General features: G+C 35.0%; 1 protein-coding gene across 3 annotated transcripts in view; it reads right to left on the bottom strand.

Moving 5' to 3' along the window:
- Window positions 1-2816: 2816 nt before the first annotated feature.
- The window catches only part of LOC123540753 (alpha-tocopherol transfer protein-like), a 35226-nt gene continuing 16558 nt past the window's right edge, over window positions 2817-21484 (bottom strand). For 2 of the 3 annotated variants that reach the window (XM_045326015.2, XM_053526450.1), the window contains 3 exons: window positions 15715-15825; window positions 7191-7292; window positions 2817-3661 (listed from right to left, as the gene is read on the bottom strand). In XM_045326015.2, the coding sequence (XP_045181950.2) occupies window positions 3512-3661; window positions 7191-7292; window positions 15715-15825 (363 nt within the window). In that variant the 3' untranslated portion in view covers window positions 2817-3511. Of the gene's footprint in view, window positions 3662-7190; window positions 7293-15714; window positions 15826-17601; window positions 17719-21484 lie in introns of all 3 variants that reach the window. The other variant, XM_045326014.2, reaches the window with a different exon arrangement.

Here is a 21484-nt window from a genome sequence, read left to right as displayed (position 1 = left end):
TACGCATACAGTTTCCACTCTGATGTATCTAACATACAAGCATACAAAATTTTCACTCAGATGTAGCTAATACATGTATATATATTAAGCATAAACAGTCCCCACTTAAATGTAGCTAACATGCATGCATACACAGTTTCCACAGAGATTTAGCTAACATAAATGTATTCACAATTTCAACTCAAATGTAGCTAATATACAAGCATATATAGTTTCCAATGAGATGTAGCTAACATACAAGCATGCACAGTTACCACTTGGACGTAGCTAACATACAAGCATACACAGTTTCCATTCAAATGTAGCTAAGGCGTAAAAAAATTGTTTGTTTCCGGTATCCCGACCTACCCTAAATTTTTGGCCCGACCCTAAATGTTTCTATGGCCTTGGAGAATAATTGTTTCAACTTTTTGACAAAAAGTTGCCAAACTGCACTTTTTATTCTTTAAACATGGTCAGTGATGTAAGAAATCCACTTCCTGATGCTCTAAAGGCATAACACACATATTTGTATTCATTTTTTGACACAAAAATAATTTCCGAAAAGTCTCCCTTAATAAAAATAATTTCCAAAAAAATTTTTTTTTCCGACCTACCTACCCTAATTTTTTTTGAGCATGTTACCGGAAACAAAGAATTTTTTTAGGCCTAACATACAAGCATACACAATTTCCACTCAGATGTTGCTAACATGCATGCATAACCAGTTTCCACTCAGATGTAGCTAAAGTACAAGCTTACACAGACTCCACTCAGATGTAGATATTTTGGAGACCATCACCATCTTAAGATGACTACAAAATGTTAACAAAATATATATAAATAAATTAACTGTACATTTTGCTTATTATAAGGAAACATAAAATATAAACAGGGGCGCTGACTGGTTAAAGATCTGAGAGGGTTCTGAAGGAAATTTGGTTTTACATAATTATTCTCTGTGATGCATTCTTGGCAGATTTGAGCTACATTCTAGATACACTTTGAAATCTTGAATACTAAAAATGTCTAGGTAAGTAAAGTTCCTTTGGGGAGCAAAGAAATAAACATCTATTTAACATTTTTTCATTGCAATTCCCCTCGCATATCATTTCTTTCTTTTCTATACTTTAGGATTAGATCCATTTCTCAACAGTAGTTCAGTTATGTAACAGTCGGGCAGTTAACCTGACCAGTGTTCCTGGATTCTGTACCAGTACATACCTGTTCTCCACAAGTAACTGCCAACTTCCCCACATGAATCAAAGGAAGAGAATAAATGATTTCAAATACAGTATCTTTTACCTATCATCAAGAAGAACATAAACCTCACCCAGGGATTGAACTAACAACCTCGCAATATGTAGATCTGCACTCTCCCTATTGAGCTAAATGGGAAGACCCCTAATATATCAACTTAAATAATTTGTTATTATGTTGCTCATTGTTTCAAATCGGATATGTTAAAATAGAATACACAGGTAATTAGTTGAGAAATTCATTAACATCCATATTAACATAAAACATACCTATAATCAATTGTGTTGCTCATTGTGCTTACTCTCATGTTAACAAAAATATACATGTAATTAATTAAGTTGTTCACATAAAATAAACATGTAATTAATCAAGTTGTTCTATGTTTTATATTGACATAAAATATACATGCAATTGATCAAGTTGTTCACTATGTTTTATGTTCACATAAAATATAAATCATGTTGCTCTGTGTTTTTGTTCGCATAAAATATATATGTAACTGATCAAGTTGATCACTGTGTTTTATGTTCATATAAAATAAACATCTAATGAATCATGTTATTCTGTAGGGATAACACATGTTTTTTCGTGTTATAACATCTGCAGAATCCCAAGGGATTGGTTGGTGCCCGAGCCCGTTAGGGCGAGGGTACCAACGTATCCTGAGGGATTCTGCGAAAGTTATAACATGAATTCTAATATACTTTTCTCTGTTAAAACACTCTTACGCTAGAATGACGTCACGTTAACGTGCGGTGACGTCAACGTTTTTGTTGCGACCAAGAAATTGCGCTACTATATTAGTATATAAAAATCGAAATAATTTATAGCAAAATCGTGTTTCAACACTATTTATACACTCAGGCGGTAATAAGTCGTACAAATAATTTCACTTGGGTTGCGCCCTCGTGAAATTATTCAGCCCGACGTATAACCGCCCATCGTGCATAAATAGTGATAAAACACTCCTTTGCTATAAATTATTTCTTAAATGAACATACGCTAAATGAATACAACGTCTCTCAACGTCATTAAATTTCTGTGAAATGTGCGGGAATGTCTGAGTTGTTTTTTTACGTTGACATCATTTCGTTTTGAATTAACCGTTATGGGGCCAAATGATGTTTCCCCTTTGCCACGGAACGCATATATAAAAATGTGTTATAACAGCAGGCGAGCGTGAGAATCTCTCTGTCAACACACGTTTTCTCACCTGTTAAAACACCCCCGAAAAATGACTAGAACAGCAGTTTTATGCTAGAATGTGCTTTTGTTCACAAAAATATACATGTAATTGATCAAGTTGTTCACTGTGTTTTATGTTCACATAAAATTACATCTAATTAATCATGTTATTCTGTGTTTTTTTTCACAAAAAAATACATGTAACTGATCAAGTTGATCACTATGTTTTATGTGTACATTAAGCATACATCTAAATAATCAAGATGTTCTGTAATTTTGTTCACATAAAACACACATGTAATTTATCAAATTGTTCACTGTGTTTTATGTTCACATACATCTAATTAATCATGTTGTTCTGTGTTTTATGTTCACATGAAATATACATAAAATCTATCCAAGTTTTTTATTGTGTTTCATGTCAACACAAAATATATATACATGTAATTAAACAAGTTGTCCATTGTGTTATATGATAATTAAAATATACATGTAATTAATTCAATTTTTCATTGTTCATTTCACTCTTAAATGTTAACATAAAATATAAATCTTACTAATAAAATTGTTAATTTTGCTAATATGTTAACATAAAATTAACATGTAATTAATTATATTGTTCACTATGCTTCCAATATATGTTTCGGTATGTGCTAACAAAAACAATACATGTACTTTGTTCTTTCTGAATTCCCTTATACCTCAACAAAATATATTATTATAATCTGTAATTTTTTGTAAATAAGGACTGGTAGTTTGATATCCAACCAATATGCCTGGTCCAATACAATACACAACCTTTCTATAACCTTTAGCTTGCTGGCTGCAAGTGAATCTGCCTTTGTGACTAGTGCAGACCAAGATCAGCCTGCAAGGATGGTCTGCACTGATCGCTATTCAAGTCAGTAAATTCTCAGCAAACACCCGTTTGAATAATAAACGGTATTGCCCATATTGAATGATGGACAGTCCATTTTTTTTGTTTAGCTGGGTAAAGGTTAAAGAGAACTATGGCACAATCAAGCTCGGTAGAAACATTGAGAGATGTGAATCAACACATCAAGCTTGCACAACGACAACACAAGGTTTACATATCAATGTTCATGTAAGAGCCTGCCAGACAGTCTAAAGTATCATCCTTGCATGTGGTCTGTGGTTTTGCAATAGCTTTAACCAGGCCATATTTTGAGTCCTCAACAAATTCATCCTCACAGGCCAGCAATGTTCTCGTCCATTCCTGATAAAGAAAATTATTTGATTAGAACTACATTTACCAGTAAGTGATTTAAAGTAATGTCCACAAGTAAGTTTCACAACTGCAAATTTCCAGCTGTAACGGTGAAGGCAAACCTTCATGTGTTTCTTTAGGAGTTATTACTGGGAAAGGCTGGCACGAGAACAGGAAAATGGAAGTTTATGGCAAGCCAGCTGAATAGCTTCTTCCAAAGACTGACTTACATCAACAGTAAATCTAAAATCAATTATGGTGTGGAGTTTGCAATCTGCCATATACAAAACTAGCCTTGGTTCTTCAACAAAGTCTTCAACCCTCCAACAAAGTCTTGCTGAGACCTAAACAGTAGCTTCAGAGTAGTATGAATAATTTTTTGTGGCAGACGGACAGACAAACAGATGTGCAGACAGACTGGCAGACAAGACAAATCAATATATCTCCCACCATATAGGCAGACAAAATGAACACGTAGAGATTTACACTAAGCCCTCTTTACACAAGGGAAACAAACTGTTTACTGTACAGTATAGAATGAAATTGTTGAATGAATATTGCCTGTCAATCATAATCCTGACCATTTTATATTGGAAAAGTAAGCTATTTAATAGTATGTTACCTACTATACATGACAACACAGTCATGCATCTAACAGTCCTGAAATTTTTATCTTTGTTTTTCTCATGTTTTTAGATATTTTTCCATTCTTTTGACGCATATATATGGATAGCAGAGATCGTTCTCTTTCCAGCAATAGCTTCCTCAACATATTTTACCGTGTGAAATTCTGCGGGTTTAAACATTTTTCAAAAAAGCATCTGTTTGTTGACAAATTTCACCACAGAAATGTTACACTTTCTTCTAGGGCATTAAATAATTTAATCTTTACATATTTTCTTTTCAAAATGCTGACCATTACAGTAATTATGCATGATTTTTAGGCCTACAATAAAGTTTTAGTAGAGTTGTCTCCATTTTTTTTTTCAAATATTTTACTCAGGATCATTTTTTTCAGCTCAAATAACTCTTTTTCAGAAAATGATATCTTAAGTACTTTTTCAAACTGTGTACTTTGATATATATAAAATAGGTAGTGCCTACCTGAAGTTTGCATCTTTAGTTCCAATGCATAGAACACATATTTTTACTTAAAACATTCGTACTATATTCATAAAACAAGAGGACCATGATGGTCCTGAATAGCTCACCTCTTCCCACATGACCCAGTTTTGAGTATGACGTTTTTTCTATTATTTGCTATAGTGACCTAGTTTTTGAGCTCATGTGACCCAGTTTTGAACTTGACCTAGATATTATCAAGATAAAAATTCTGACCAATTTTCATGAAGATCCATTGAAAAATATGGTCTCTAGAGAGGTCACAAGGTTTTTCTATTATTTGACCTATTGACCTAGTTTTCAAAGGTACGTGACCCTGTTTTGAATTTTATCTAGATATCATCAAGGTGAACATTCTCCCTAATTTTCATGAAGATCTCATGAAAAATATGGCCTCTAGAGAGTTCACAAGGTTTTTTCTATTTTTATACCTACTGGCCTAGTTTTTGACCGCACGTGACCCAGTTTCGAAACTAACCTAGATATCATCAAGGTGAACATTCAGATCAATTTTCATGAAGGTCCATTGAAAAATATGGCCTCTATAGAGGTCGCAAGGTTTTTCTATTATTAGACCTACTGACCTAGTTTTTGACCGCAGTTGACCCAGTTTCAAACATGACCTAGATATCATCAAGATGAACATTCAGACCAACTTTCATACAGATCCCATGAAAAGTATGGCCTCTAGAGAGGTCACAAGGTTTTTTTTATTATTTGACCTACTGACCTAGTTTTTAAGGCACGTGACCCAGTTTCAAACTTGACCTAGATATCATCAAGGTGAACATTCTGACCAATTTTCATGAAGATCCATTCAAGGGTATGGCCTCTAGAGAGGTCACAAGGTTTTACTATTTCAAGACCTACTGACCTAGTTTTTGATCGCAGTTGACCCAGTTTCAAACTTGACCTATATATCATTAGGATAAACAATCAGACCAACTTTCATACAGATCCCATGAAAAATATGGCCTCTAGAGAGGTCACAACGTTTTTTCATTATTTGACCTACTGACCTACTTTTTGATGGCACGTGACCCACTTTCGAACTTGACCTAGATATCATCAAGAAGAACATTCTGACCAATTTTTATGGAGATCCATTCACAAGTATGGCCTCTAGAGAGGTCACAAGGTTTTTCTATTTTTAGACCTACTGACCTAGTTTTTGACCGCACATGACCCTGTTTCGAACTTGTTTATTTATTTATTTGGGTTTTACGGCGCACCAATACAGTATAGGTTATATGGCGCCAAACAGGACTACAAATTTTGGTTTCACATCTCATTTACATCGAAACAAAAACATGAGGTATGGAATCAAAATTTGCATACCTGCTGGAATCACAGAGTTACAGCAAAACCAAGTGTTAAGACCCTTTTAGTCGCCTCTTACGATCATGCAAGGGTAAGGCAGTGGTTCCAATTCTTTTCATACACAGATCGTCCCAGAACCACATGGGGCTGTTGTTTCGAACTTGACCTAGATATCATCAAGATGAACATTCAGACCAATTTTCATACAGATCCCATGAAAAATATGGCCTTTAGAGAGGTCGCAAGGTTTTTCTATTATTTGACCTACTGACCTAGTTTTTGAAGGCACGTGACCCACTTTCGAACTTGATCTAGATATCATCAAGATGAACATTCAGACCAACTTTCATACAGATCCCATGAAAAATATGGCCTTTAGAGAGGTCACAAGGTTTTTCTATTATTTGACCTACTGACCTAGTTTTTGACGGCACGTGACCCACTTTCAAAACTGATCTAGATATCATCAAGGTGAACATTCTGACCAATTTTCATGAAGATCTCATGAAATATATGGCCTCTAGAGAGGTCACAAGGTTTTTCTATTTTTAGACCTACTCACCTAGTTTTTGACCGCACGTGACCCAGTTTCGAACTTGACCTAGGTATCATCAAGATGAACATTCAGGCCAATTTTCATACAGATCCCATGAAAAATATGACCTCTCTCGAGGTCACAAGGTTTTTCTATTATTTGACCTACTGACCTAGTTTTAGACGGCACGTGACCCAGTTTCGAATTTGACCTAGATATCTTCAAGGTGAACGTTCTGACCAATTTTCATGAAGATCTTTTGAAATATATGGCCTCTAGAGAGGTCACAAGGTTTTTCTATTTTTAGACCTACTGACCTAGTTTTTGAAGGCACGTGACCCAGTTTCGAACTTGACAGAATTTACCAAGATGAACATTCTGACCCATTTTCATAAAGATCCCATGAAAACTGTGACCTCTAGAGATGTCACAAGGAAAAGTTTACGCACGGACGGACGCACGGACGACGGACGCTGCGCGGTCACAAAAGCTCACCTTGTCACTTCGTGACAGGTGAGCTAAAAACTCAAATATTTATCAGAATATATTTTCAAATATTACCTCATTTGAAAAAGGTGGTGCTGTGCCTCCATATTCAGATGGTAAATACTGTGTATCTATAAATTCTGATAGCTCTTCATATTTTGATCCGTGAAAATGGATCTGAAATAAACAGAAGAAATGTTATAATCAACAAAAGCTATTCATATGCACGTATGCCCCCCATGATGGGCTGTCTCTTTTTCAGACCCGTGATCACTATGACCTTTGGCCTACTAACCCCCATAACAATAGGGGTCGTGAACTTCATAAGCCCAAACATGCTATCAGTTTGAAGATATTGGGTCAGCTGGTTAACACGTTATTGCGCAAAAACGGTTTTCCAGGTTCAGGCCCCTATAACACTGACCTTTGAATTACTGACCCTACTACTTCATTAAGGCCAATGATGCTATCAAATTTGAAGGCTTTTGGTCAAATGATTCACAAGTTACCATGCAGAAACAGTTTTCGATGATCAGGTCCATGTCACCTTGACCTTTGATCTACTGACCAGAAAACAATTGGGGTCATCTACTTCATAAATCCAATCATCCTATCAAGTTTGAAGATCTACTGACCCCAAAAACATTAGGAGTCATTTACTTTATAAGCTAATCATACTATCAAGTTTGAAGGTTCTCAGTCAAGTTATTAACCAGAAACTGTTTACAAGGTTCAGGCTCCTCTGCCCTTGACCTTTGACTTACTGATCCGCAAAACAATAGGGTTCATCCACTTCTTAAGCCCAATCATGCTATCAAGTTCGAAGATTCTTGGTCAAGTGGTTCTCAAGATATTGGGTGGAATCCATTATCAAGGTTCAGACCCTTTGACCTTGACCTACTGACCCTAAAAACAAGAGGGTTCATCTACTTCATAGCTCCACTCAAGCTACCAAGTTCAAAAGTTCTGGGTCCAGTAGTTTCGAAGTTATTGGGCAGAAACCTTTTAAAGGTTCAGGACCCAGTGTGACTTTGACCTTTAAATCAAAAGACCCTAAACCAATAGAGCTCATCTACTTCATCAGCCCAATCATGCCAACAAGTTTGAAGGTTCTGGGCTGAGTTGTTTTCAAGTTATTGTTCTGAAACCTTTTCAAGGTTCAGGACCCTGTGATGTACCTTTGACATACTGACCTAAAACAATAGGGGTCATCTACTTTATAAACCAAGTCATGCACCAAGCTTGAATTTTCAGAATCATGTGATTCTCAAGTTATTGTTTGCGAACCATTCACTTTACATACAGACGGACGTACAAACTGACCAACTTGACCAAGAGATGCAAAGCAATATACCCCCGCTCCATCAAAAGGGGGCATAATAAAACATGTAAGAAGATCCTTTGGAAGCATATAATGCAAAAAAAGACATATAATAACAGACTTCACATGACTGAATCACTTCTATAAGTTGTGAATAAGGAAATCTAACCCAAGGCTGAGATTTGTCCAAAAACAATGGAGGTTCTGCCAAGTTTATGGACATATCTGAATCTGATGACAGAATATCTACTTTCCACAATTTAAAATCTTCCAAGCAGTTTAGACAATATGGAGCAGACAAGAAATTAAGCTATATTACCTGTGACCTCCAAGTCTGACTTTGACCGTGGATGAATAACCTGGGTTTTGTGCTCTGTTTGTTGTCTTAATGAGGTTAATGATAGATACAATTTTTATGAAAATCTACCAAGTGATTAAGAAAATACAGAGCTGACGTCATAGACCGATGGATAGATATGGACAAACATAGCCCCAATATACTTTGTATATTTAACAAATAATCAAGGCCTTCGAGTGGCTTGACACCTGATGAACCTCCCCAGAGCAACGAGCTAAGTACACAAACCAATTTCTGTATTCTCAGCTAGTGATTACTATAGACAGACTGCAATGACTGCTCATTATGACAGCAGAAACCAAAGGGTTGGCAACAGAAAGAATCTATCCTAACAAGAGGGTCATGATGACTCTATATCGTTCACCTGTTAAACTTGGCCTCTGAATCATCAAGATAAACATTTTGACCAAGTTTCATGAAAATAGGGTCATAAATGTGGCCTCCACAATGTTAATATGCTTTTTCTTTTAATCTGAGGGTGACCTAGCTTTTGACCCCATGACCCAGTTTCTATCTTGACCTAGGATTCATCAAGATAAACATTCTGAGGAAGTTTCATGAAGATAAGGTCATAATTTATTTATTTATTTATTTGGGTTTTACGGCGCACCAATACAGTATAGGTTTTATGGCGCCAAATAGGACTAAAAATTTTGGTTCCACATCTCATTTACATCGAAATAAAAACATGAGGTATGGAATCAAAATTTGCATACCTGCTGGAATCACAGAGTTACTGCAAAACCAAGTGCTAAGACCCTATTAGTCGCAAGGGTAAGACAGTGGTTCCAATTCTTTTCATACACAGATCGTCCTAGAACCACATGGGGCAGATAGGGTCATAAATGTGGCCTCTATGGTGTTAACAAGCTTTTCCTTTGATTTGACCTGGTGACCTAGTCTTTTACCACACATAAACTTGAACTAGAAATCATAAAGTTAAACATTCTGCGCAAGTTTGTATCAAATCAAAGCATAAATGAAATCTCTAAATGGTTGAAAGAGCCAAAATGGAAAATTGTGCCCCTTTCAGGGGCAATAACTCTAGAGCCCATGAAGGAATCTAGCTGGTTTTCAAAAGGAACCAAGATGTTATTGTGACTTAAGTTTTGTGTAAGTTTGGTTAAAATTGAATGTAAAACGTCACTTCTACCGTGTTCACAGGGTAAAAATTAACAAATTTTGGCTATTTCAGTGGTCAATCAGGGACCATAACTCCAGAACCTATGACTGGATATGACAGATTCATCATGAAATCGAAGATTTATTGTTTTTAAAGATATTTTGCACGTTTGTATCAAATCAAACCATAAATGAAGTCTCTATATGGCTGCAAAAGCCAAAATAGCAAATTTTGGACCATTAAGGACTCCTAAATGAAACCTCTAATGGGATCTGGCCAGTTTTCGAAAGGAACCGAGATAGTATGCCAATACAAGTTGTGTGCAAGTCTGATTAAAGTTGATTGCAAAATGTGATCTCTATCGTGATGCAAATTTTTTGGCCCTAACCCATCATAACTCTTGAACCCATAATTGGATCTTGTCAGTTTTTGAAAGGAACTCAATTATTATGCCAATACAAGTTGTGTGCATGTTTTATTAAAATCAGTTGCAAAATGTGGTCTCTATTTTGTTCACAAGCCAGAAATAGCAAATTTTGGCCCTTTAAGGGCCCATAACTCTGGAACCCATGATGGAATCTAGCCAGTTTTTGAAAGGAACCAAAATATTATGCCAGTACAAGTTGTGTGCAAGTTTGATTAAAGTTGGTTGCAAAATTTGTTTCTATCGTGTTCACAAGCCAAAAATAGCAAATTTTGGCCCTTTAAGGGGCCACAGCGCTTATTTATTGTGCCAATACAAGTTGTGTGCAAGTTTGATTAAAACTGATTGCAAAATGTGGTCTCTATTGTGTTCACAAGGAATTGTGAACGAACGACGGACAGACGATGGACGGACGACAGACAAAATGCGATCACAAAAGCTCACCCTGTCACTACGTGACAGGTGAGCTAAAAACTGGCAGTTTTAAATAAATCAAATGATTTTTGTGAAAACTCTAGATAATAAAAATTATTTTTCTTTTAAAATAATTTGATTTATTTTTAGAGAAATCAAATGTCACGTCCGTTGCTATGGAACCGATACGCCCTCGCTCTTATCGTTATAAATTGGTACCCGAGTTTATACAAGCCTGTTGCTAATTAAATATGATATCGGTAAACAGTCTGTTAAACTTGCATAAAAAGCTGAGAATTCTCGTGCAGCTCTCTGTCTGTTTTTGTACGTTGGCTGAGCGAGTACATGTAAAGTTGACAATTTTGCCCACCCGCCACACCCCATAATGAGATTACAAAGGCGCCGCTTGCAATGTTCTTGTTTATAAAATGCGTTTCCGTCCAGTTTCAATATGACAATGATAATGACGAAGTTTATTTGATGTAGCGGCCACCGGCCCAAAATTAAGATATGCATGTATATACAATCAGCAGTATACATTTATGGAATACGGGACGTAAATTCAAATCTTATTCATAATATAAACCTATTAACTTGTATACTTTAGTTTCATGTATATAGTACATATTATTATATTTAAAGCAAACGTTTACGTTCTATGAAATCATAGTATGCGTACATGGCAACATTTTTATTGTAGTTTTATTGCTACTGCTTATAAGGATAATAAATGAGTAGACATAAATTGATAAATATTTCCTGGAATATGCTTTGCTCTTAATTTCTGTAAACAAGGACATAGCAAAAGGAAGTGCATTTAATTTTCTTTACCAGTTCCACATAATTTACATATATGTTCATTTTGTCAACATTATTATATTATCCTCTTTCTATCTCGAGCTGTTTCAGTTGGAGAGTTGAGACAGATTTTCTGCTCTAGTCATATATTTCAGATCGTTACTTGACGAGGATGAGTGTACAAATAAATCAAAAGGTTTCCAAAGACGATTTCACACATATTTGCTCGAAGTATTGGACTGCTGAAGACAATGATTAGATGTGGAACACGGATAATATGCCATTCAGCAAGTGTGGAGATAAACAGTAACATAAGATGTGTTAATCAATTTTAATATGTGTTTTTAATTCTGTGCGTTTAAATGCCAAGTGTTTGTATACTCTGGATTCTCAATCAGATAACGTTCATTACAAATATATTGTTTTAAAGCTTGTTATGGAACTTGCTTTTGAAGGGATAAAATTATTTATTTTATGCTTTTATGGTAGCCTACGACACAATAATTTAATTGTCGCTCTACGTTATCATGATATATTACTGGAGAATTCAAGCTAGCAGGGGGGAGACTGCGTGATATCTATATTAAATGCATTTAGTAAGCGTTTATAATTATATCTAATCTAGAGCATCTTTGTTAGACATTCAGCTATCATTTCTCGTCGGTCGTTTCCAATTCGTACCCGAGGGGATATGACAGCTTCAATAATGTAGTTAGCTTGTTGCATCGCAATTGCCACATACGTTCTTGCAAACCGTTGCTTGTACGAGTTTAATCGCTGTTGTGTAGTTTGCTTTGCCTAAGACTACGATACATAATAGCATAATGTTTTAGGTGTTATGACACGAAGTTGCTTTGGGTTACTAAGTCCGTGTCTTATAGTACAGTAGAACCTAGATTGCCTGGCGTTGCATGAAAGGCATCAGTATATAGTAAACACTTTGCAGTAAATATTTAGTTATCTACGATTGCAGTAAAATACCACAGTTTTGATACCGTTTTCTAATAAAGTGTTATGACTCGAAGTTGCTTTGGATCACTCAGTCCGGTTCTTATAGTACGGTAGGACATTGACTGCTTTGTGTTGTATAAAAGGCATCAGTAAATAGTATAAAGATTTTTTCAGTGACAATTTATTTATGTAGTATTTATATGATTGCAGTAGAATACCACAGTTTTGATGCCATTCTCTAATTAAGTGTTATAACTCGAAGTTGCTTTGGGTCATTAGGTCCGGCACTCGTAGTACAGTAGGATCTAAATTGCTTTGCATTGCAAAAAAGGCATCTGTAAATAGTATAAAGATTTTGCAGGTAGTATGTAGTTAAGATTGCAGTAGAAGACCAAAGGTTTGATGCCATTCTCTGATAATTTGTTTTGACTCGAAGTTGCTTTGGGTCACTAGGTATATCTTTTATAGCTAGGTAGGACCTAGATTACTTTACATTGTATAAATGCATCAGTAATTTGTACATAGTTTTCTGCACTAAATATTTAGTTAAGACTACAGTGACATTTCACAGGCTGGATGCCATATTTTAATAAAGTGTTATGACTCGAAGTTGCTTTGGGTCACTAGGTCCGGCTCTTATAGTACGGTAGGACCTAGATTGCGTTGCATTGCGTATAAGGCATCAGTAAATAGTGCAAAGTTTGCTGCAGTAAATATTTAGTTAAGATTGCAGTGGAATGTCACGGGTTTGATGCCAATCTATAATAAAGTGTTATGACTCGAAGTTGCTTTGGGTCACTAGGTCCGGCTCTTTTTGTACGGTAGGACCTAGATTGCGTTGCATTGCGTAAAAGGCATCAGTAAACAGTACAAAGTTTTCTGTAGGAAGTATTTAGTTAAGTGTGCAGTGGAATATTATAGATTTGACGTCATTCTTTAATAAAATGCTATGACTCGAAGTTGCTTTGGGTCACTAGGTCCAGGTCTTATAGTGCGGTAGATTCAGATTGCGTTGCATTGCGTAAAAGGCATCAGTATGTAGTACAAAGTTTCCTGTAGGAAGTATTTAGTTTAGATTGCAGTGGAATATTACAGGTCTGATACCATTCTTTAATAAACTGTTGTGACTCGAAGTTGCCTTGGGTCAACAGGTCCGGTTTTTATTGTACGGCAAGACCCAAATTGCGTTGAGTTGCGTAAAGGGCATCAGTAAATAGTACAAAGTTTTCGGCAGTAAATAATTAGTTTAGATTGCAGTAGAATACTACAGGTTTGATGCCATTCTTTAATAAAGTCGTATGACTCGAAGTTGCTTTGGATCACTTTGTCCGACTCTTATAGTACTGTAGGACCTAGATTGCTTTGCGTTGCGTAAAAAGGCATCGTTAAATAAAATAAAGATTTTTACAGTAAATATTTAGTAATGTAGTGTAAGATTGCAGTAGAATACCACAGTTTTGATGCCGTTTCCTAGTTAAGTATTATGACCGATTCTTATAGTGTGGTAGGACCTATATTGCTCGGGGTTGTGTAACAGGCATTAATAAACAGTAAAACACTGTAGTAAATAACTGGATTTAGGTAATGTAAGGTTGCTTATCTTTCTTTTGATGATTTGTTTTCCGACGTCAACAACGTGAGTAAAAAGACTATGAGCTTAAATGGAGCCTCACTTGTTTATAGTCCCAAACTTCTCTCAAGTAACGTGAACCGCAATTGGTATTTAACCTTAGTTTGTTCAAGTTAAGTTGTTGCATTGCGTTGCAGTTACATATTTTCCGTTAAGGTATGATTTTTGATTATTCGGACTGACTGGCATGTCACGCTTGGTCTCCTTCCCGTCGAGTGAATTTTTCATCAACTTGGTCGGAGCCCTCGCGCTTACCCTATCAAGTTTAATTAGAGCGGCCGTTACAACCCATCTTATTATAATACTATCCCATCTTGTTATAATATTATGTAAATGGAATTGAACCTTCAAACCAACTTGACAGGAGCTTCTGTGCCTACCCTGTCTCGTTGAAAATGTTACTGCGTATTTAAGATTGAATTAGGTTTTAATTACTTAACGGATAACTTTATTTTTGTCATATTTAATTTTGTTGTTGAGTATGTTCAGAATTGTTGACAAGGCAGTTAAGTTCATTAACCTTCATCAGCTGGGCAGGAGCCTCAGGCGTACCCGGTCCCGTTGAGGTGGTTACTTATTTTTGACATAAAAAGTTATTAATTATTTAACTTATGATCACTTTATTTTGTTACATTTGTTGTTATGATAGAATTGTTTGCAAGGTAATTATTAAACATATAGAGGAGGCAATGTGTGTTTATTTTTATTTCGAGTAATTTCAAATAAATAATTATTTTCTATATTAAGACAAGTTAAATTATATTAACATTTGATAAGAATTTTATACATTAATTTTGACATAATATTTATAGGTCCAGGTTTCAAATAACACCAAATCATAGCAAAGAAAGAGTTGTTCATTACGGAATTTGAACAGCATATAAAATATGTATATTACTCTACAAAAGGATTGTAAATTTACTGATCTTTGCGTTAGGTTCCAGAAATTGATTTAATAAAAGGCCGCACTTTAGGACAGTTCAGCACCTCATCATTTTCAAAGAACTGTTATATATCTTCATTTTGATTTATTTGCAATAAAATCCCAGTTGCTGAAATTTCACAATAACAATGTACATAGTTTCCATTCATTTTTCATTTCTTTACAAATGGCATTTTTTTTTAAAGGGAGACAACTTTTGGAGAATATTTATAAGCATCCATTTGTACAGGACAGGTACTGTACATATATTTGACAGGTAGATTGTTGGTAAACATGGTAAACAAATAAGAAAAATCAACAACAACACGTGTAGCGTTTGTTCATAGATAATTATTAACTTCCAACGTTTCGGCGTTAAGCTTTTTTTTTTTTTTTTTTTTTTTTTTTTAAACATGGTAAAGAAATTGTTCTTTTACCAAATATTTCTCTGGTTTGGTGATATACTGCCAAACCTTAAAATTTCAACCTAACAGTCAATGCAGGACTTTAGTGACAGATACACAAACTCTTAAGTATATTTTTAAGAAAATTAATGTCTAGAGAATACTCTTTTGGTAGAAAATCAATGGCAGTATATTGATATATAGATAAACAATTTACACCTGTTGAAAATTGAAATTTTGCTACGTATACTCACTCTGTCTAGTATTTTCTGTTTCATAAATGGCCTAATGACAGCAAAAACCATGTCAAACACAACTGGTTCATTCACATAGTGAATTCCCTTGAATCTCATTGGAAAACTATCCTGAAATTGAAACAATTTTAATTAAAAACAAAAGCTGTTTGCAAACCGCTTATGCACCTCACTTCATGATGCTTTATTGCAGGTAAGCAAGTACATAATTTTTCAGTCTCGAGTGGGTGACTTTTGACTTGACGTGATGGCCTGTTGGAGGTAAACTGGTATGAAATTTTTGAGTCTCTAGTATGAAGTGACCTTAAACTTTGAATGATGTCCATATTGAGGTAACTAGGTGCGCTATGATAGAGTATCAAGTTTGCAGGGGCTTTGAACTTTGAATGATGACCTGAAGAAGGTACATTGGTATGTATTTTTGGCTTAGGACTTTGAATGATAACCTGGTATATATTTTTGAGTGTGAAGTATGGCATGACCTTGGACCATGACCTAATCTTACCTGTTAACTGTAGAAGGCAAATACTATCATTTAATTGATATATTTTAAGCACCTAGGACACTTTTACTTTGACCTTTGCACTACAATGGCTAAAAATTACGGGTCATCTACTAACCACAGTCCATCACCTGACGAAGCCTGATAGGCCTAAGCCAAGGCATTCTTTGATCAGAAAACATTTTCAGGGAATTATTTTTGAGACCACTGTGACCAAAATCTCTGACCAAATGACTTATTTTAAAAGCTTATTAAATGAGTAAAGATAAATCTTAATTCAGTCTAAGGAAAGGTCAGACCAAACTTAAGCATTAAATTTTTGCATACCATCTGAAAATCAACAAACGATATGAGAAAAAGATTTAATGAATCTAGTACAGGTCATCAAAATCTAAAGTCCAAAAGGTGTTTTAAGAATTTCAAAATGGTTGGACTAAGATTTTAAAGAAGAAAAGCAAAGCAAAGCAAAAAAAGTTGGGAAGAAAAATGTTAATATATTTGCCTGCTTATGATTACACTGACCATTGCAAGTTTGCAATGGAAAAATTTCAAGAGATTCATCTATCTTCAGATATGTCTGCAACTTTTTTCAGTGCATTGGAATGATAGCCAAAAATTTAGTGGCTATTTTTAAAGATGAGCATGCAAAAAATCAAAATAAACACAGGTTGACAAGTTTTTTCATGCAGTGAAGTGCAGCCATTTAAATAATTTTCAAATCAGTTGGTGCAAGAATGTGCTGCATAGCAAGGTTTGATTATAGTCCACCAAAAGGTTAACTGAGAATCAATCAAAATGATGAAAAGAGATATATTAACCTTTGGCCTGCTAAATTTCTAAAAATGGACTGGTCCATCATTCAATTTATTATTCAAAGGGGTGTTCACTGAAATTTACTGACTGAATAGCTAACAATCCTGGTCTGCACTGGTGGCAAAGGCAGTATCACTTGCTGCCAGCAGAATAAAGGTTAAAAAAATTAATGCAGTATGACTAAATATAGCTCTGGAGGCCTTTCTATGCATTAAAAAATATTACTGGAAGTGCCTACAGACTAGACTATCAATATTCAGATATCAGAAAATTCATTGATTCTGTAAAATGTATACATGACAAACTTACCACTCCAGGTATCACCCATATTGATAGCCTAACGTCCCTAACCATATGATAGATAATAAATGAGCCTCATCATGAGAAAACCAGCATAGTGCGTTGGCGACCATCACAGATCCAGACCAGCCTGCGCATCTGTTCGCTAACAGTTTCCTTAATTGCAATAGGCTTTGAAAGCGAACAGCATGGATCCGTGCTGGTCGCAAGCGCACTATGTTGGTTTTCTATGGCACGGCTCAAATTAAGTAACAAGTAAAATACCAAAATACCTGCAACAAGCCTATAAGTCTTCTAGCTAAGAGCGGTTTAAATCTTCGAGTTTGTTTCCACCCCATACTTTTGAGATCAGCTAGTAAAATAATACCATTGATTTGTGCCTCTTCTTCCTAACAAACAAGTTTTAATACAAAATAAGGACCGTTTAATAAATCAAACCACACTAAAGGGAGATAACTAAACAGCAATTCCAGATTTTAACAAGGAGCTACCATGCCGTGTTTGATGTTGGCGTTTCTTGGGCATTGCTATATGACAAAGCTTTCACTAATACAAAATAGCAAGGTAAGTGTATGATCTGCCGTTTTCATAACAAGGTTTTTTCTTTTATTTTAATGTAAATAAAAAGATCTGATTTAATACTAAACATCATTTTAAAGAACTCTGAGCCAGGTAAAAGTAATATTGTAAATTTTTCAAAATATCTTTTATTTTATATTGAAATTATTGTCAAAAAGAAATGATTTTGATGGGGGTATTTCTAGTAGGAAATTCTATCTATTTTTGATATAAAACTTTTAAGAAATTCAGTTTTGACTGTTATCTAAAAATGAATTGTTACAAAACGTTCAAAACATTTCAGTCTTCATAAAAGCAACATTTCTGCGCAATCATTTTGTAAAATTTAAAAAACAAAATTTTCAAAACACTCATTTTGCTCAAATCAAACAATTGGAAAAATACATTTTCGACCATAGAATTAACATGATTAATTTAAAGATATTTCAAAAATTCAGAAAGATCCTACTACAACTCTCAAGAGACTTTTAGAATCATGATACATTAGTTTATAAAGGCCACATTTCACGAAAAACCTGGTTACCAATTAGGTGGATCAAACTGTATGATAAATGGATATGGAATAAAAATATACGGTAAAAAAAATCACCTGTTTTCATACCAAAACTACCCAAAATGAATCTCATGTAAAAACTTACATGCACATCAATTGAACACTTGTTAGGTTAACTGCCCGCCGTTACATGACTGAAATACTGTCGAAAAATGGCGTTAAACCAAAAACAAACGAAACAAGAGGACCATGATGGTCCTGAATCGCTCACCTGTCCCCACATGACCCAGTTTTGAACTGAGTATGATGTTGTTTTTTCTATTATTTGACATAGTGACCTAGTTTTTGAGCTCATGTTACCCAGTTTTAGAACCTGACCTAGATATCATCAAGATAAAAATTCTGACCAATTTTCAAGAAGATCCATTGAAAAATATGGCCTCTAGAGAGGTCAGAAGGTTTTTCTATTATTTGACCTAATGACCTAGTTTTTGAAGGCACATGACCCAGTTTCGAACTTGACCTAGATATCATCAAGATGAACATTCAGACCAATTTTCATGAAGATCCATTGAAAAATATGGCCTCTAGAGAGGTCAAAAGATTTTCCTATTTTTAGACCTACTGACCTAGTTTTTGACCGCAGCTGACCCAGTTTTGAACTTGATCTAGATACCATCAAGATGAACATTCAGACCAACTTTCATACAGATCCCATGAAAAATATGGCCTCTAGAGAGGTCACAAGGTTTTTTTATTATTTGACCTACCGACCTAGTTTTTGATGGCACGTGACCCAGTTTCAAACTTGACCTAGATATCATCAAGGTGAACATTCTGATCAATTTTCATGAAGATCCATTCAAAAGTATGGCCTCTAGAGAGGTCACAAGGTTTTTCTATTTTTAGACCTACTCACCTATGTTTTGAACACAGTTGAACCAGTTTCAAACTTGACCTAGATATCATCAAGGTGAACATTCAGACCAACTTTCATACAGATCCCATGAAAAATATGACCTCTAGAGAGGTAATAAAGGTTTTTTTATTATATGACCTACTGACCTAGTTTTTGACGGCATGTGACCTAGTTTCAAACTTGACCTAGATATCATCAAGGTTAACATTCTGACTAACTTTCATGAAGATCCATTGAAAAGTATGCCCTCTAGAGAGGTTACAAGGTTTTTCTATTTTTAGACCTACTGACCTAGTTTTGGACCGCACGTGACCTAGTTTCGAACTTGACCTAGATATCATCAAGATGAACATTCAAACCAACTTTCATAAAGGTCCCATGAAAAATGTGACCTCTAGAGTGGTCACAAGCAAAAGTTTACGGACGGACGGACGACGGACGCAGTTTGTCACTTTGTGACAGGTGAGCTAAAAACAATTAAACAAATCGTAAATTTATAATATTTTGGGTTGTGCTTGGAAGAAAAAGCTGATTTTCTTTCTAAAGCATTAATATACAACGGCTGTCAACCATTTCCCCTTAGAATATGAAGAGATTAATGTAGTACCAGTATTTTTTTGTCAAATACAATTTACGTAGGAGGCATTTACTCATAATGATAAATGAAATGTCAGTCCTTGGGGAAACTGAACTCAATTCGCTCCACAGCATGTTAAAATTCTGCATTCACCTTTTCTGTTATCCATACCTTGCATATCTTGCCATATAAGAAAATATAATTCAAACTTTAGGAAATATGGGCACAGCCCTAATCTCAAAAAAATAAAATTTCAGGAAAATACATGAAAATGGTTAACAGCCTTTTTTCCCATGCATTTTTTGAGAGACTGTCCACCAGATCAAAGTCATGATAATATAATATCAAACAAAAAATCCTGCTGAGAATTTAAAATAATAAATGAGCCGCGCCATGAGAAAACCAACATAGTGCATTTGCGACCAGCATGGATCCAGACCAGCCTGCAAATACATGCAATCTGGCCAGGATCCATGCTGTTCGCTAATGGTTTCTCTAATTGTAATAGGCTATGAAAGTGAACAGCATGGATCCTGACCAGACTGCGTGGATGCGCAGGCTGGCCTGGAACCATGCTGGTTGTAAACGCACTATGTTGGTTTTCTCATGGCGCAGCTCAAATCAAGAGTTAATTAAGGTAGTGGATCTACAATGATAATCAGTATTTTCCAAGTAATTCTATAGTCTTGTTTTCTTCAGCTGTTAATATGTAGTGCATACGAGCAATAATGGTTTCCATAACAACCTGAGATGACAAAATCACATAATCTTAAGATTAAACTTTATAAGTTATTTCTGAGTACCTCACACTTTCTAGAATTATTTCTAATTATTTTACACACTAAGCAAGTGTGTATTTTTAAATCAACTGAAAATGCCACCAATAACTTATTGACTCATACGGTTTTTTTACTTTACTTACAGTGTGTAACAAAGCAGAGTACAGTAAAACATGGATCGTTCAAGTACACACAAGGGGATAAGTAAAACGCTGAAGTTATCAAAGGTTTTCAACGATCCAAATATATGAGACCAACATAAGGAAAATGACAGGAACTTCTTGAATTGATCACAAGCCCCAGTGCTTGGGTCATTTAAATGCTTGTAAGGGAGGTGTTTCAATGTAGTCTCTTTTTTCAAAAATCTGACATAAATCTGGAGGCAAGTCCCTTTTAACTAACTGACTAAACAGACACAACAGTAAGCTAAAATATACTGTATTTTTCATAAATGAAAGCAAAAACATCAATCTGAAACAAAAATAGAGGAAAAATTAATCTATACTGACAAATGCATACAAAAACAACTAAAACTGCATACACAAGCCATCCAAAAAAAAAAGTATTTGGAAAGAAAAATACTGAAATAATTATAAAAAGCCAACATACATGTATATAGCGAGTATGTACTAATATTTTCATAAATTTTCCAAATTTTCCAACTCGATTTCCTTTTGTTTAACTGACAAGAAAAAAATCTATAGACATGTTAGAACGTTGAATTTCCCTGTTTAGCATGCTTTTCTAACAATTTGCTGTTACACAATCAGTCTGAAGGATTTCTCATTTTGAAAGTTGTACCTTAATT

This window comes from Mercenaria mercenaria, chromosome 16, assembly GCF_021730395.1.
Source record: "Mercenaria mercenaria strain notata chromosome 16, MADL_Memer_1, whole genome shotgun sequence".
NCBI classification, from domain to species: Eukaryota; Metazoa; Mollusca; class Bivalvia; order Venerida; family Veneridae; genus Mercenaria; species Mercenaria mercenaria.
Note: the sequence above shows the minus strand (reverse complement) of the source record. Positions and strands in the feature narration are given on the sequence as shown.